General features: G+C 38.3%; 1 protein-coding gene across 1 annotated transcript in view; it reads left to right on the top strand.

Moving 5' to 3' along the window:
- DYNC1LI1 (dynein cytoplasmic 1 light intermediate chain 1) overlaps positions 1-9,797 on the top strand; it is a 43,432-nt gene extending 33,635 nt beyond the window's left edge. The window contains exon 13 of the mRNA XM_049629901.1: positions 2,410-9,797. Coding sequence (XP_049485858.1) covers positions 2,410-2,522 — 113 coding nt within the window. The 3' untranslated portion in view covers positions 2,523-9,797. The remainder of the gene's footprint in view (positions 1-2,409) is intronic.
- Positions 9,798-16,319: the final 6,522 nt, after the last annotated feature.

The raw sequence follows: 16,319 nt of genomic DNA, 5'->3' as shown, positions 1-16,319 counted from the left end.
TTTTTTCTCTCAACATCCCCAGTCCTAGGCAACCACTGATCTGCTTTCTGTATCTGTGGGTTTGCCTATCTGGAGATTTCATATAAATGGAATCATACAGTAGTACGTGCCTTGTTTAATGTTTTCAGTAACGTGTTCCAATTCCATCCATATTGTAGCAGGTATCATTATTGCGTTTCTTTTTATTACTGAATAAAATTCCATTGTATGGATATGCCGCATTTTATGTGTCCACTCGTCAGTTGATGGACATTAGATTGTTTCCATTTTTGGCCATTATAAATTTTTTTTTTAACGTTTATTTATTTTTGAGACAGAGAGAGACAGAACATGAACGGGGGAGGGTCAGAGAGAGAGGGAGATACAGAATCTGAAACAGCCTCCAGGCTCCAAGCTGTCAGCACCGAGCCTGACGCGGGGCTCGAACTCACGGTCCGCGAGATCATGACCTGAGCTGAAGTCGGACGCTTAACCCACTGGGCCATCCAGGCGTCCCAATTTTTGGCCATTATAAATAGTACTACTGTGAACATGGGTTTTTGGCACATGTTTGACAAATGACATATGTTTTCATCTCTCTTGGGAATATATCCGGAAGTAGAATTATTGGGTCATATGGTAATTCTACATTTAAGTTTTTGAAGAACTGCCAAAGTGTTTTTGCAAAACGCTGCACCATTTTATATTTCCAGCAGTGGGAAATGAGGGTCCTAATTTCTCCACATCCTCTACAACATTCGTTATTGTCCATCTTTTTGATTAGAGCCATCCTAGTGGCTGTGAAGTCCTATCTCATTGTAGTTTTGATTTGCGTATCCTTAATGGAGAATGATGTTGAGAATCTTTTCATGTGTTTATTGACCATTTGTAGTTCTTTGGAGAAATGTCTATGCAAATCCTTTGCCCATTTTTAACTTGGGTTATTTGTCTTTTTATATTTGAGTTTTAAGCGCTGTTTTTATATCGTGTTTACTAGACCCTTACCAGGTATAGGGTTTGCAAAATTTTTCTCCCATCGTGTTGGTTGTTCTTTCACTTCTCAGTGGTGTGGTGTCCTCTGAAGCACAAAAGTTTTTAATTTTGATGAAGTCCAGTTTATTTTTCTTTTGTTGCTTGTGTAACTGCTCTTTAAACACTTTTTAGGGGCACCTGGGTGGCTTAGTCAGTTAAGCAACCAACTCTTGATTTCAGCTCAGGTCATGATCTGGTGGTTTGTGAGATGGAGCCCCCACGTCCAGCTCCTGGCTTATGGCACAGGGCCTGCTTGGGATTCTCTCTGTCCCTTGCTCTCTGCCTCTCCCCTGCATGTGTGCTCTTTCTCTCTCTCTCTCAAAAGAAACATTTAAAAAAAAAAAGACTTTTTAACCCATTCTCCTTTTTAATCCCATCTTGCCATCCTTTCCACAAATACCATTGTACAGCTACCATTTTTTGGAACTTTTACAGGTTTCTGGGTATAAACTGAATTTCTTCTTGGCTTTTCCCACTGCCAATGTAAAAAGATTAAGCTTTCTCAAGACTGCTGATTTAGTTACCACTCATTCATCTTCTTTCTACATTCCAAAATTTTGTTGCTGTTTTCTGTTTTACTGTTCTTATTGCCCTGTGCCTTTTTAAAAGACGTTTTTATGAAATTAAATGATAGGTACTAGTTTTTTTGGTTTTTTTTTTTTAATTTTTTTTTTTCAACGTTTTTTATTTATTTTTGGGACAGAGAGAGACAGAGCATGAACGGGGGAGGGGCAGAGAGAGAGGGAGACACAGAATCGGAAACAGGCTCCAGGCTCCGAGCCATCAGCCCAGAGCCTGATGCGGGGCTCGAACTCACGGACCGCGAGATCGTGACCTGGCTGAAGTCGGACGCTTAACCGACTGCGCCACCCAGGCACCCCTGATAGGTACTAGTTTTATTTGCATTTGGTAACAGACCCTATAATTTAAAATGAGGGGATTTAGGGGTGCCTAGGTGACTCCGTCAGTTAAGCATCTTTTTTTTTTTTTTTTTTTAGTTTATTTTGAGAGAGAGCCAGACAGACACAGAGATCATGAGCAGGGGAGGGGCAGAGAGAGAGAGAATCTCAAGCAGGCCCTACACATCAGCACATAGCCTGACATGAGGCTCAAACCCACATACCTGCTTGGGATCCTCTCTTTGCCTCTCTCTCTCTCTCTCTCTCTCTCTCTCTCAAAGTAAGTAAATAAACTTAAAAAAAATTTTTTTTTAATAAATAATAAATAAAATGAGGTGATTTTTTTTTTTTGAGGGGATTTTTTAAATTAAAGATGTTTATATAACTTAGCATGCTGGGTAAAGTTAATGAAACCATTGGCAGTTTTTAAATGAAGAAATATTGGTGTAAAAGATACTTTGACTTCTATCTAAATCTTGTTTCTTGTCCTTCAATGTAGGCCAGAAGCCTGTCCTATCAGATGTTCATGCGGAACTAGACAGAATTGCACGCAAACCAGTTACAGTTTCCCCTACGACACCTACATCTCCTACGGAAGGAGAAGCTTCTTGAAGATACCAAATAAAGCCATTTATTCAGTTTTCTGGGATAATGTAAACTTGCCTCTGCCTTCTCCTTCAAAAGTGGAATTAAGGAACTGGAGTGCTTTTTCAGATGGACTAAATTTCTTTTTTTTTTTTTAATTTTTATTTGTGGTTGCCCATTTTTTATAAAAGGAAGCTATACAGAAGAAAAATTATTCTACATTATGTAGGATTGCTGTTTGCATTGCCACTTTGCATAAGGAAATAATTTTGGATTTTGAAAAACTCAAAATTTATAGATCTGAAATACAGCCACGTGATCATACTCTAAAGGCTATTTAGAACATGGGAGGGTTTAGGAAAAGGCAGAAAATAATATGCTTTGGGCATTTGACTGACTTGAAAGTCCAAACTTATTTTAGTTAAGACTATTAAAATCATTTGAAAAATTATGTATTAGTTTTGCTGGAAAAGAGAAAATGATCAATTGTCAGATTTTCCACACCAACGTAAATATACCACCACACATGGAATATGCTGAGAAAACTATCAGATAGCATTTTATACACTAGTCATTGTTTCGATCCATGATCCTGTAAGTTGTCATCAAAATGGAATTTTAAAATATTGGCCAAGATTCATTCTTTAACTGAGAAGAAAGAAAGCACACTGCCTAAATGCATAAAAGAAAAATGCAGAGGTTATTAAAATGTAAAGAGGTAACAGTCTTTGGATTTGTCTATCTATATCTGTATTGATATATAGATATAGATATATATATGGCTCTGCCTTAATATACCCCTTTTTTGTTTGTGACTTTCAACTGTAATCAGTTAATAAAGTATTTATTCTCTGCATTCAAGTTCAAATAACTTGTTGCATTCTCTTATATATAATTTGTATTTATCAGACCATGAATAAGATTCATTAGTATTTTAAGGTATTTGACTTTATAGGGTTATTAAGCATTCTGATCTTTGTAAGAGACAAGTGAATACGTAAGATTCCTTAAGTTTCCTTAAGTTGGGAGTTTACCTTGATCAACACGTCTTCTCCACAAGCATGTCTTGAACTACAGAATCTTATGTCAGCATTTCTGGTAGATAAAAATATAGCCTTTTATCATTATTTATTGGGCAGAAGCTGTTTAAAAGCTTGGCGAATGCACTAACACATAGCTCCTCTCTTACGGGTGAGAACACCTGTTGTTAGTAGTTCCACCTGAATTTTCAATACTGTTTTTAAATGCTTGTTGTAGAACCTTCATAAGAACAATTTGACTTCTTATGAAGTTTGCCTAAAGAACATACGTACATTTAACTTACTGAATCATTACAGATAACTGGGAAAAAATGGCTACTGCCCTTATATTGGCCTTCATTATTACTTTAAAATATATATTCCAAAGATTTTTTTTCAGCAAAAATGTTTAAGGACAATATCCCTACTATCTAACATAATCCTTTCGTTAGGAGTTTAAAACCTTTACTTTTAAATAGTATTTGGCTCCTAATAGTTGAATATAAGTGTTAAAATAACATGAGAGGGTAATGATTTGTTTCAAGGTGGGAAAAACTTAGGTTGTTCATGGGCACGGAAAAACTAATTTGTAAAAACATTTTGTTTGAGGAAATGGAAGATGAAAAATGCCTCTGATAGAACCTTTAGTCTGGAAAGGGTTCTGCAGTCATGGTGTTATAAAGACCAGTTTTTCTGAACTAGTACTTTAAGTAAAACTAATGACAGAAAGAAAATTGCTGCCTGTGCATCATGTCTGCTGTGTTTGCATGTCTAGACCAACTCATTTTTCTCTGTGTGACATTGGAGGTGTACTAGAATATCCTTGGAATTGAGTCATCAGCTGAAATAACTGTCAGTGTTCATTTTATATGGTATTCAGTTTTAACTAATCTAAAACCTTGTGTTTACCCTGTTTAAACCTTAAACCAATTTTTGATCCTATTTTTTGCAAGGAAATTTGTTTTTAAACTACTTAATTGTTTCTGTTTTGTTTTTAAGCAGTTTTTATTGAGGTATACAGTACAGAAAAGTGTGCAAATTCAGGTTATATGGTTTGAAATACCTCTTAATCGGCGCCACGATCAAGAAAGATGTTAGTGGCTCCTGTGTTCTTCTGTGTGCCCCTCATTAGGACCCCTGCCTGCCAAGTGACCACTATCCCAACTTGCACAGGCATAGATAAGTTTTATTTATTTATAATCTTTATGTAAATGGAATCTTAGAGTTGATATTCTTTTTGTGAAAGGTTTCTTTATTAGTTCTGTGACACATCAAATACATGTAGCAATAATTATCCCTTCTCATTGCGCCATAATACTCCACCATGCAAATACGCTACAATTTATCCATTATGCTACTGATGGAGGTATATCAGTTTCCTATTGCTGCTGTAACAAGTTACCAAATTTCAGTTGCTTCAAACACTACAGTTTTATTATTTTACCATTCTGGGGGTCAGAAGTCCAAAATCAGCCTTACTTGGGCTGAAGTTAAGGGGTCGGCAGGGCTGGTTTCTTTTGGAGGCTCCAAGGAGCATCTCTTCCTTCCTTTCTAGCTTCTAGAGGCTGCTTGCATTCCTTGGGTTCCTGGTCCCTTCTCCATCTTCAAGACATGGCATCTTCAACCCGGTGCTTCCGTCACATCACTTCTCGCCCTGAACCTGCTACCTCCCTCGTGCCAGCATCCGTGTGATTAACTTGGGCCCACCTGAGCAATCCAATGTAAGCTCCCTCAACACCTCACTCACTCTCCTTACTAGCCTGGTTTCTGAAGAGAAACTGGATATAATTCTTATCTTTGCTTCTCCATAGATTTTTTTTTCCTTTGGCTTCTTTCAAGATTTTTTGTCGCGCAGTTTGATATACCTAGGCATAGTTTTTTGGGGATTTATCCTTAGTGTTCTATGAACTCTCTGGATCTGTGGTTTAGTGTCTTGACATTAATTCGGGGGAAATTCTCAGTCGTTACTGCTTCAAAGATTTATTTTGTTCTTTCTTCTGTATTATGTATATGTTACATCTTTGTAGTCTTAACAGTTTTAGAATATTCTATTCCATCCCCCCCCCCCCCGGCCTTTTGTTGCATTGCTTTTTCATTTCGGAAGTTTCTTTTAACATATACTGTCACTCAGAGATTCTTTCCTCAGTCATGTCCTGTCAACTAATTAGCCCACGGAAAGCATTCTTCATTTCTGTTTGTTTGTGTTGTTTGTTTGTTTGAATCTCTATCATTTCTTTTTGGTTATTTTCTAGAATTTCCATCTTTCTGCTTATATTACCCATCTATTCTTACATGTTGCCTATTTTTTTTGTTAGGGCCCTTAGCATATTAATCATAATTGTTTTTCTTTTTTATTTTTTTTAATTTTTTTTAATGTTTATTTATTTTTGACAGAGAGAGCATGAGCAGGGGAGGGACAGAGAGGGAGACACAGAATCCAAAGCAGGCTCCAGGCTCTGAGCTGTCCGCACAGAGCCCGACATGGGGCTCAAACTCACAGACTGTGAGATCATGACCTGAGCCTAAGTCGGATGCTCAACTGACTGAGCCACCCAGGCACCCCAGTCATAGTCATTTTTTAATTTGTGGCCTGATAATTCATCATCTCTGCCATATCTGAATCTGATTCTGACACTTGCTCTGTCTCTTCAAACTACTTTTTGCCTTTTACTATGCCTTATAATTTTCTGTTGATAGCTGGACATGATGTACTGGGTAAAAAGAAGTCCAGTGAATAGACCTTTAGTAATGTGGTGGTAAGATGTTGGGGAGAGGGGAAGCATTCTGTAGTCCTATGATTAGGTCTCAGTGAGCCTGTGCCCCTGGGCTGTGAACTTCACAAGTGCTTCTCAGTCCCCATCTCCACCCACAAACCCCTACCCCTTAGGTGGGACTGGATGGCTGGATGGGGAACACCAGGGAGTTTTTCTCTGATTTTTTCCCTTTGAGATCCTGATAGAACTCCTGGAGGTAAAAGTCACAAAAGTGGGGGATTCCCCTAGACCAGGGATTTTTAGTTCACAGAATTGTCTACTCTGAGCCACCAGCAGCTTGTCAACTATAGTTCAGGCTTTCCTACCCCAGTACTGTCTCCCTCAGAGGTTTCTGCTTGGGAGTTTCTAGTTAAACAAGTTGTTCTGGTCCATTTGCCAGTTTCCAATTTGGGGGACAAGGATTGGCCCTGGGACCTCACTTCTCTGACAAATCTAAAAAGAGTTGTTGAATTTTCAGTTCAGCATTTTGCTTGTTAGGGTGGAAAGATGACTTTCAAACTCCTTACTTGTTGGCTTGGAAACTGGAAGTCTGGTTTCACCCTCTCAAAATCCTAATCACATCTGCAAAGTCCCTTTGCCTAATAAGGTAACATTCACAGGTCCCAGGGATTAGGATATGGACGTCTTTGTAGGACCATATTTAGGCCTACCTATAGGATGTTTGGGTGACTTTTAATTTTTCAATTGCTATTGTGAATTGTGCTGTTACCAACACTCTCAAATGTGCTTTGTGGAAAATAAGTTCTCATTTCTACTGAGTGTATGTGTAGATGTGGATTGCTGGGTCCATGGGCTATGTGGTATATTCAGCTTTAGTAGATAATGCCAAACAGTTTTTCCAAAATGGTTATACGAATTTCCATTCCTGGGGTGCCTGGCAGGCTCAGTCAGTAGAGTTTAAGCCCCACGGTGGGTGTAGAGATTACATAAAAATAAAATATCAAAAAAAAAAAAGTCCATTCCTGGGAGAAAATATTTGCAAAATATATATCTAAAGAGTCTAGTATTCACATTACATAAAGAATTCTAACAACTTAATGGTAAGACCGGTAACCTAATGTGAAAATGGCCAAAGGATTTGAATAGACATTTCTCCGAAAAAGATACACAAATGACAAGCACAAGAAAAGATGCTTATTCTTATTAGCAGGTGAGGAAATGCGGATCAGAACCACAGTGAGGTACCACTTCACAGCCAAAACAAAAAATGAGTGTTGGCGAAGATGTGGAGAAATCAGAACACCCATACATCACTGGTGGGAATGTAAAATGTAAAACCGGCAGCCACTTTGGGAAACAATGTGGTGGCTCCTCCCAAGATTAAACATAGTTACCTTATGACCCAGCAATGCCCCTCCTAGATACATACCCCACAGACTGAGAACATTTGCATCACAGAAACTTGTATGCAAATGGTTACAGCAGCATTACTCATAATAGCCGCATGGCGCAAACAACCCAAACATCTACCAACAAATGGATAGACAAAATGTGGCATAGCCTACAATGGGATATTTTTCAGCTATAAAAAGGAATGAAGTATTGATACATGATACAACATGGGTAAACCTTGAAAACATACTGTTAAGGGAAAGAAGGTAGTCACAAAATGTCACGATATAGGATTCCATTTGCATGAAATGTCCAGAATAGGCAAATGCATTGAGACAGAAATAGTGGTCTATTGTTTAAATTTTAGACATTCTGGCAAGTATACAGTAGGACCTCGTGGTGGTTTTAATTGTATTTCCTTGATACCTAATGCATGTTTTATGTTTATTGGCCATATAGATACCCTCTTTTGTAAAGTACCTCTTTAAGAATCTTAAGAGTCTTGTCCTTTTTCTTTTTCTTTTTTTGCGGGGGGAGGGAGTAGGGGGGAAGATGAGGGGGAAACTATCTGACTTTTTCTTACTGACTTATTCTTTACATATTCAGGATGCTTGTTCTTGTCAGATACATATTGTAAATATCTTCTCTCATTTTGTGGTTTGCCTTTTCTCTCTCTGGTATCTTTTGATGAATAGGAGTTACTGATTTTAATATTCCATTTGTCAGCTTTTCTTTATGGCTGTCGCTTTTATCATCTGTTTTAAAGAAATCCTTGCCTACCCTCAAGGTGATGATATTCTATAATTTTTTTTTTTTTCTAAAAGATTTATTGTTTTACTTTTCTACAATCCTAGGATTGATTTCTCTGCATGGTATGAAGTAGGGGACAAGATTCTTTTTTTTTTTTTTTAAACTGTGGGTGTTCAATTAATTCAGTACCATTGTTGGGAGACTCATCCTTCTTCACTTTGCTGTAGTCCCCCCTTGGTCATAATTTAACTGTCCATCTATGTATACTTCTGTTTCTGGGCATTCTGTTCTCTTCTATTTGCCAGTTTGCCTAGACTGTACTGATACTACAGTCTCAGTTTCTGTCCTTTATCTGGTAACCTAAGGCCTCCGGTATTGTTTCTCTTTAAGATTGTTTTTGCTATTCTTGACCCTTTGCATTTCCATTTACTGGGCCATTGCCCCCCCCCCCCCCCCGCCCCACACACACACCCTACATTTTGATTGACATTGCATTGAATTTATAGATCAATTTGGGGATAACTGTCATCTTTAAAACATCTTCCAAACTGTACACAGAAATATCCTCCCACTTATAAAGGTTTCCTTCATTTTCTCCTAGCAATATTTACATTTTTCAATGTATCCTCTTGCACCTCCTGTTGGTACATTATTTTTTCCACTGAATTTTTTCGATGCTATCGTAAATGGCATCCTTTTAAAGTTTCATTTTATTTGTTGCTGGTGTATAGAACTACATCTTTGTCATATTATCCAGAAACCTTATTCAAATTCCTTTATTAATGTAATGGTTATGTGTAATTTATTATGTATTTTTCTACATAGAATTATGTCATCTGCAAATTATGAGTCTTATTTCCTCCTTTTTAATGTTGTCTTGCTTTATGACTCCTGTACCCCAGTACAGAATACTGTTGAACCAGTGAGAGGAAGCATCTTTATCTTGTTCCCCACCTCAGAATGAAAGCTTTTAATATTCCACTATTAAGTCTGTTTACTGCATGCTTTTTGTAGATACTCTATCAAAGAAAGAAAGTTCTCTTCTTTCCTAGTTACTTTATATCATGAGTTTTATCATGAATGAGTGTTGAATTTTATAAAATGCTTTTTTCTTTATTGAGATAATCATTTTCTTTTTTTTTTTTCTGTTAATGGTATCATTTACATTACCTTTTAAAAATATTAAGCCAACTTTGTATTCCTGAAATAAATCTAACTTGATCCTGATGTATTAGTTTTGTTATATTGCTGGATTTGGTTTGCTAACATTTTATTAGGATTTTGCATTCTGCACCTGAGAAAGATTGGCCTGTAATTTTCATTTCCCATCATGTTTCTGTCAGTGTTTGATATCAAGATTATGTTGACCTCATAAATCAAGTTGGGAAGTATTTTCTTTTTGTATTCTTTGTAAAGACTTTGTGAAAGATTGGTGTGATACTTGTCAATTTTGTTCCTCAAAACTATCAGACATCAATTTACAAGGCCCTTTGTGGAACTTAATAGCACAAATGGTAATATCCATTACAGTTTTCTTATTTGGGCTTCATTTTTTAGAAAAACTACTTTTTCAGGTTCCAAAATACTGGGATATGGAAGTTCCTCCTTCCCGTAACACCTTTTCAATGTCCTTACCAAATAGTTCTCTATGCTGAAATAGGATTACAGTCAGTGACATCCGGGAACTCTTGCTGAATATGTAGGACTTAACCCTGTGATCATAATTATTTCAGGGACTTTTAGGAAAACATGTAATCCATACATACAATGAAAAATACATGAAGTAATATGAAGAAATACATGGAATTCAAGAATATTTTTCAAGATATTTCTCAAAAAAATATAATTAAAAAAAAGAGGTTAGAGTGGGAGAGAGCCAAAGCATAAGAGACTCTTAAAAACTGAGAACAAACTGAGGGTTGATGGGGGGTGGGGGGGGGGGGTGGGGGGGGGGGGATGGGTATTGAGGAGGGCACCTTTTGGGATGAGCACTGGGTGTTGTATGGAAACCAATTTGACAATAAATTTCATATATTGAAAAAAAAAAGATGTTTCTCAGATAACTAGAGAATAGATGGAAATAATCACACTTTGAGACACAAAAGTTGTTACTATCCATTTTCTGAAACTGTGGCTATAGAGAGGGAGAGGAGGAAATTCGCACACACGTATATACACACATATACATTTGGGGCAGAGTAGTACCTTGATCCCACTTTATCACCAAAATCTTTTTAGAATTAGTCTACTAATTCTGTCTTCTCTTGCGTTAAGATCTTTTTCTTGGGGTGCCTGGGTGGCTCAGTCAGTTAAGCATCTGACTTTGGCTCATGGGTTTAAGCCCCGCATTGGGGTCTGCTGACAGCTTGGAGCCTGGAGCCTGCTTCAGATTCTATCTCCCTCTCTCTGCCCTTCCCCTGCTCATGCTCTGTCTCTGTCCCTCTGTCTCTCAAAAATAAATAAACACTAAAATATTTTTAAAAATAAAAAAATAAGATTTTTTTCTAAAATTCTAATACCACAATTCTCAAATTTTTTGGTCACAAGACCAAAATATGGTGAAATAAAGTGGCCTGTTCAGCGTATAACTATTGAGTAGCACAAATGCTTTTCCTTGAGACACCATTATACTTCAGTATACAGCAGATGTAAGGTATGTACCCTTCCCATTCCCTCACACAGAATTTGAATAGGACTGGTACTAAATGGTTACAATTCAATAAGATAACAATTTTCACATCTTCATCAAGGGAATTCTTAAGTGAAATTGGCACTTCCCACCCCCCACCCTCCCCACCTGGAGTGGTGAAGAATACAATGACCACAAATTCAGTATGGTGCTACTGCCTTGCTTCGTAGTTTTATTCCACCAGCAGGGCAAACAAGTGTTCACACGATGAAAAAGGCAAATGACCTTCCTGTAGTCTTATGAGAATAGTTTTGACCTCGCAGAACCCTTGCAAAGGTCTCAAGACCTCTAGCAGTCCTCTGATCACCCTGAGAACTGCCTTTGGAATCCGATAGCCAAATCACTCCTTTGAGTCTGCCCCGTGTAGACTTAGAATGTAAAACAAGGCTTTGATTCAGAAATTTTGGCTGATGTTCCGTAGAATGTGACTCCTCCAAGCATTTTCTGTTAAAATACTTCTTGTCTGTAATACTGCAGCTTTGCCATAGTTAGCTTGAGTTAGTCTTGTATCGTTCTGTGTTTGGTTTGCGTGCACATCACTCTCCGAGTTTCACTCAGACTTAAGTACTGTCTAGATGGCAGGTATTGACCACATCTTTCGCTGCTCTCCCACTGCTTGATATTTGGAGCACACTGTCAACCTGCAGGGAAGAGACTTACTTCAGCCCTGCTCTGCAAGATGTCTGAGCATCTTGGCCACCACCTCCATGGGAATCTAAACGTGCCAGGCCGCAGTGCCAAGATGCTGGAACACAGTAGAAAGAGCCAGAAGAGCCGGGCTACCCCATTTGCTAATCACATGACTGTGGAAGAGTCATTTGTTGTCCTGTAGCCTTAGTTTCATCATCTGGATCGTGGCGAGGACAGCCTGCTCAGGTGTAGAGTTACGAGTGAGGATAAACAAGATAGAGGCTGTGGAGGTGCTTTATAGACTGTGAAGTGTTACATGAATTTAAGTTTTTATTGACACGAGGGAAGGAATTTTAATTTACATAAACTTCTTAAAATACTAGTCCCATGCATAAATTATTCAAGCAGGCATTTTTAGATATTACCCTAAATGTATTAGTGTAATTAGACCATTTCTGAAAAGCCGACTACCTTGTATGCTTGTTTCTACCCAAAAAAGCCATATATATGGTATTATATATACAGGGTGTATGTGTGTGTGTGTATATATATATATATATATATATATATACACACATACAGGATATATATATATATACACATATAGGATATATATATTTATATATGGTGTGTGTGTATATATATATATATATATACATATATATATATATGGTATTAAATCAACTGCTAGCTATTTGTAAGGATGAAATTAGACCCATACCTGACATCAGTTACAAGAATAAACTCCAAATTATGTATCAGACCTAAGTATAAAATATGAAATCATACAAGTACTAAAAAATATATATATAATTCTTTTGCATCTGAGTGGGAAAAGGCTTTCTAACTTTAACTCAATCCCCATGTAATAAGATAAAAATTTTAAATTCAGGGACATAAAAATGATTGAAGAAAAAACATGATGTCAAAAAGCGCCATAAGCAAATCCAAAAGGCAAATAAAATGTGGAGAGAAAATATTTGCAATTTATCACGGATAAAGGGCTAATATGCCTGAGACATGAAGAACTCTTCTTTTTTAATTTTTTTAAATATTTATTTTTGAGAGAGAAACATAAAGTGAAAGCGGGGGTGGGGCGGGGGAGGTGGGCAGAGAGAGAGGGAGACCCAGAATCCAAACCAGGCTCCAGGCTCTGAGCTGTCAGCACAGAGCCCGACGCGGGGCTTAAACTCACAAACTGTGAGATCGTGACCTGAGCCGAAGCCAGACCCTCAACCAACTGTGCCACCCAGGCGGCCCTATGTGAAGAACTCTTAAAATAGGTGTGAGAGAAGCAAAATCCCCCTAGACTATAAATAAATAGGCAAAAGGCATGAACAGACAAGTAAAAGAGAATGTAAAAATAGCCCTCAAACATATGTAAATATGTTTAACTTTGCTTAGAAAGAAATGCAAATCAAAACTACACTGAAATATTACTCCTTATTTGAATGAAAAAAAAATTCAAAAGCTTGACAGCACTTTGCTGCAGAGGTGATGGAGAAATAGGTGTCTTCATGTGCTGCTCCTGGGAGTGCAAAACAATACAACCTCTTAGTGAGGGACATTCGTAGTATTTAATAAAACTGTACACTCAAACTCAGCAATCACATTCCTAGGAACTTACCCTGAACATTCATAGCCGACGATACAAAAATAGTGTTCACACAGTTAGTCACTGTGGCATTATTTATAATTGCAAAGTATTGGAAACAAATGCCTGTACATAGGAAATTGGATGAATAAACTGTGGTACAACCACACAATGGAGTACTGTGCAATTATTTTGGAAAAACAATGAAGCTGATTTCCATGAACTGATACGGAGCAACTTCCAGGATGGTATGTGTCTCTTTTCATTAAAGAACCACGGGAAAGATAACCAGAAACAATCACAGTTTGTTACCTGCAGAGGGAGGTGGGGTGGGAATGAGATGGAAGGGACAAAGACTGAGCAACGCTTCTCTAAGCGTACCTTTTTGTATGTTTTTCCTTTGAGATTTTTTGTTAATGTTTCACATTTGCAAAAAATAATATTTAATCAAAACGAGGAAAAAATTCTCAGACGGTTTTCTATCATCTTTAATGACACTGTGAGGCATGTTTTTGTGTTAAGGGTTGCCTTGTGATGACAGGGACTTCCTGTTATCCAAATCCCAAACTGGACCCCACGTTCGTTCTCTCTTCCCCAAGCAATCAGAAGCTTCTCATTTCTTCATCGCTTCTCTCACCCAACTAATCAAACCGTCCTGTACTAAAATACCCAACTGATGAGAGCAAGGAAGCTAAGTGATCCACAGTTTTTTGCCCCCCAAACATTACTGAGGAATTAACTGTAGAGGGGAGAAACCCTGGACCAAAAAGCATTATAAACATTCCTTTGCCCTTGCGGCCCTCTGCTGGTATAAATGAAATGTGGAGATTGACCATTCATTGCTTATCCTCTCTATTCTAGTTTTGTTGGGAGAGGAGCTTGAAAAGGTGTTATCCCTAGATCTCTGATCCAAACTTTTCTTTGCATATCTGGCAACCTCATCCACTCGGGGGTGTTTGGAAATGTTGGCAAGGAAAACGTGAAGACTTTTTCTTTGCCTTCCAATGACACCACTTCCTGTGTTCTCCCCCTGTGTAAACACTCCTTTATTTCTCTGCCTCCTCCTTACCTTGTCTCCCACTCCTTCCAAAGTTCTAGCCTCTGTGGGTGCTTCCCTTTAACATTTGTATGCTTCTGTCAGTTCTATGAGTGTCTCCCAAATGACTTATCTCTTCCAATGCTCCAGATCCATACTGGAAACGATTGGTACCAGGAACTCCACTTGAGGCACTCTGGCATTAAAACCTCGGTCCTAATCTGAGTTCTTCATCTTCCTTTGGCTAAGACAAATGATCCAAAACCTGGAAATAAGGCCAAAGGATTATTGAGTGCCCTTTAAATGCCATATATCATATTAGAGTAGTGGTTCTCAAAGTGCGATCTTGGACCAGCGGCATCAGCATCACTGGGAACTTAATAGAAATACAAATTATTGGGTTCTGCTCAAGATCTGCCAAGTCAAAAACCGTGGAGGTGAAGCCTGTGGTGAAGTCTGTGGTTTGACAAGTCGTCCAGGTGACGATGATCATCATTCAATTTAGAGAAATACAGAACTGGAACAGGGCCGGCAAGCCACGAGCCAAATCCAGCCCAGGGCCTGTTTTCTTAAAGTTTTATTGGAATATAGCTGCGTTATGGCATGTAGTTATATATCATTTATGGCTGCTTTCAACCCACAACAGCGGAATTGAGTGGTTGTCACAGACTTACATGTCCCTCATAACCTGAAAGACCTACTATCTGTCCCTTTACAGAAAAAGGCTCATCACTGGTCTAAGGAAAGAAAATTTTATGTGACTTACTATTTATTATTGAGTTAGGCCCAGAGTCTGTGAAGTTAGGTATTCATTATAGAAGATTGATAAGCTAGGGGCTCCTGGGTCGCTCAGTCGGTTAAGCATCCGACTTTGGCTCAGGTCATGATCTCACCGTTTGGTTTGTGAGTTCAAACCCCACTTCGGGTGACCTCAAGTCCCGCTCTGGGCTCCGCACTCTCTCTCCCTCTGTCTCTGCACCTCATGGGATTCTCTCTCTATCCCTCGCTTACTTGCATGCTCTCTCTCTCAAAAGTAAATAAATAAATAAGTAAATTTTTTTTAAAAGGTTGATAAGCTACAAGTGGATTTTGTCTGGTAGAGGTGAAAATGATTTCTCTCTGCTAGAGTTAATCACAAAGGCAACAATTTTATTGTACATTTACTGATTTTAGCCAGTTTTGGGTCTAACCTAGAAACATATTCTAGCATTTTTTCCCTTTCACTGTTTACATATATACACACATATATATTTTTTTAATTTGAGAGAGCGTGTGTGCACGAGTAGAGGAGAGGGGTGTAGGGAGATCCCCAGGGATCATGAGCTGAAACTAAGAGTTTGACACTCGACCCACTGAGCCACAGTTAGGTGCCCCTAAATGTATATTTTTTAACACTGTATACATATGTACATATATATATACATATATGCACATACCAAGGCCTCTCATACCCTCCTCTTAAACAGTTAAATCTTTGAAGCATGCTTGTGTGAGAGTCATCTTTTTAACTCTTTTTAACTCAACTCTTTTTAACTTTCTAACTCTGAAATGTATACTTTGACACTTACAAGAGTTAATTACTCCTTAGGTTCTCTGTCTCTGTCAGTACCCTTCCTTCAGTCTCTTAGTTACATGGGCTTGAAACCTTAGCACCTGTTTCAATTCCTCCCTCCTCTTCAAACAAATCAGTCTCCATATCTCACTGGTTTTACCTCCCACAGCTTCTCTTCAAGCCAGCCCCTCTCCTTTGTGTCCATGACTACCGTCTGAGTTTAAGCCCCGGTGCCCTCTTTCCTGAACTTTTACAACAGCCCCTACATGGCTCTTTGTAACCTATCCAGTGTATATGAGGCTGCCAGAAAAACATCCCCAAGGAAGAGCTCTGGTCATTTCACTTCACTAACCCAAACCCCTTTGGTGGATCCTCAGTATTCAGCTAATAAAAGGAAAGCCCCAGTTCTTTAGCCTGATTTTTCAGGCCCTCCAAAATTTGACTCCAA

Source organism: Panthera uncia, chromosome C2, assembly GCF_023721935.1.
Source record: "Panthera uncia isolate 11264 chromosome C2, Puncia_PCG_1.0, whole genome shotgun sequence".
Taxonomy (NCBI): Eukaryota; Metazoa; Chordata; class Mammalia; order Carnivora; family Felidae; genus Panthera; species Panthera uncia.
This window is presented reverse-complemented; position numbering and strand designations above follow the sequence as displayed.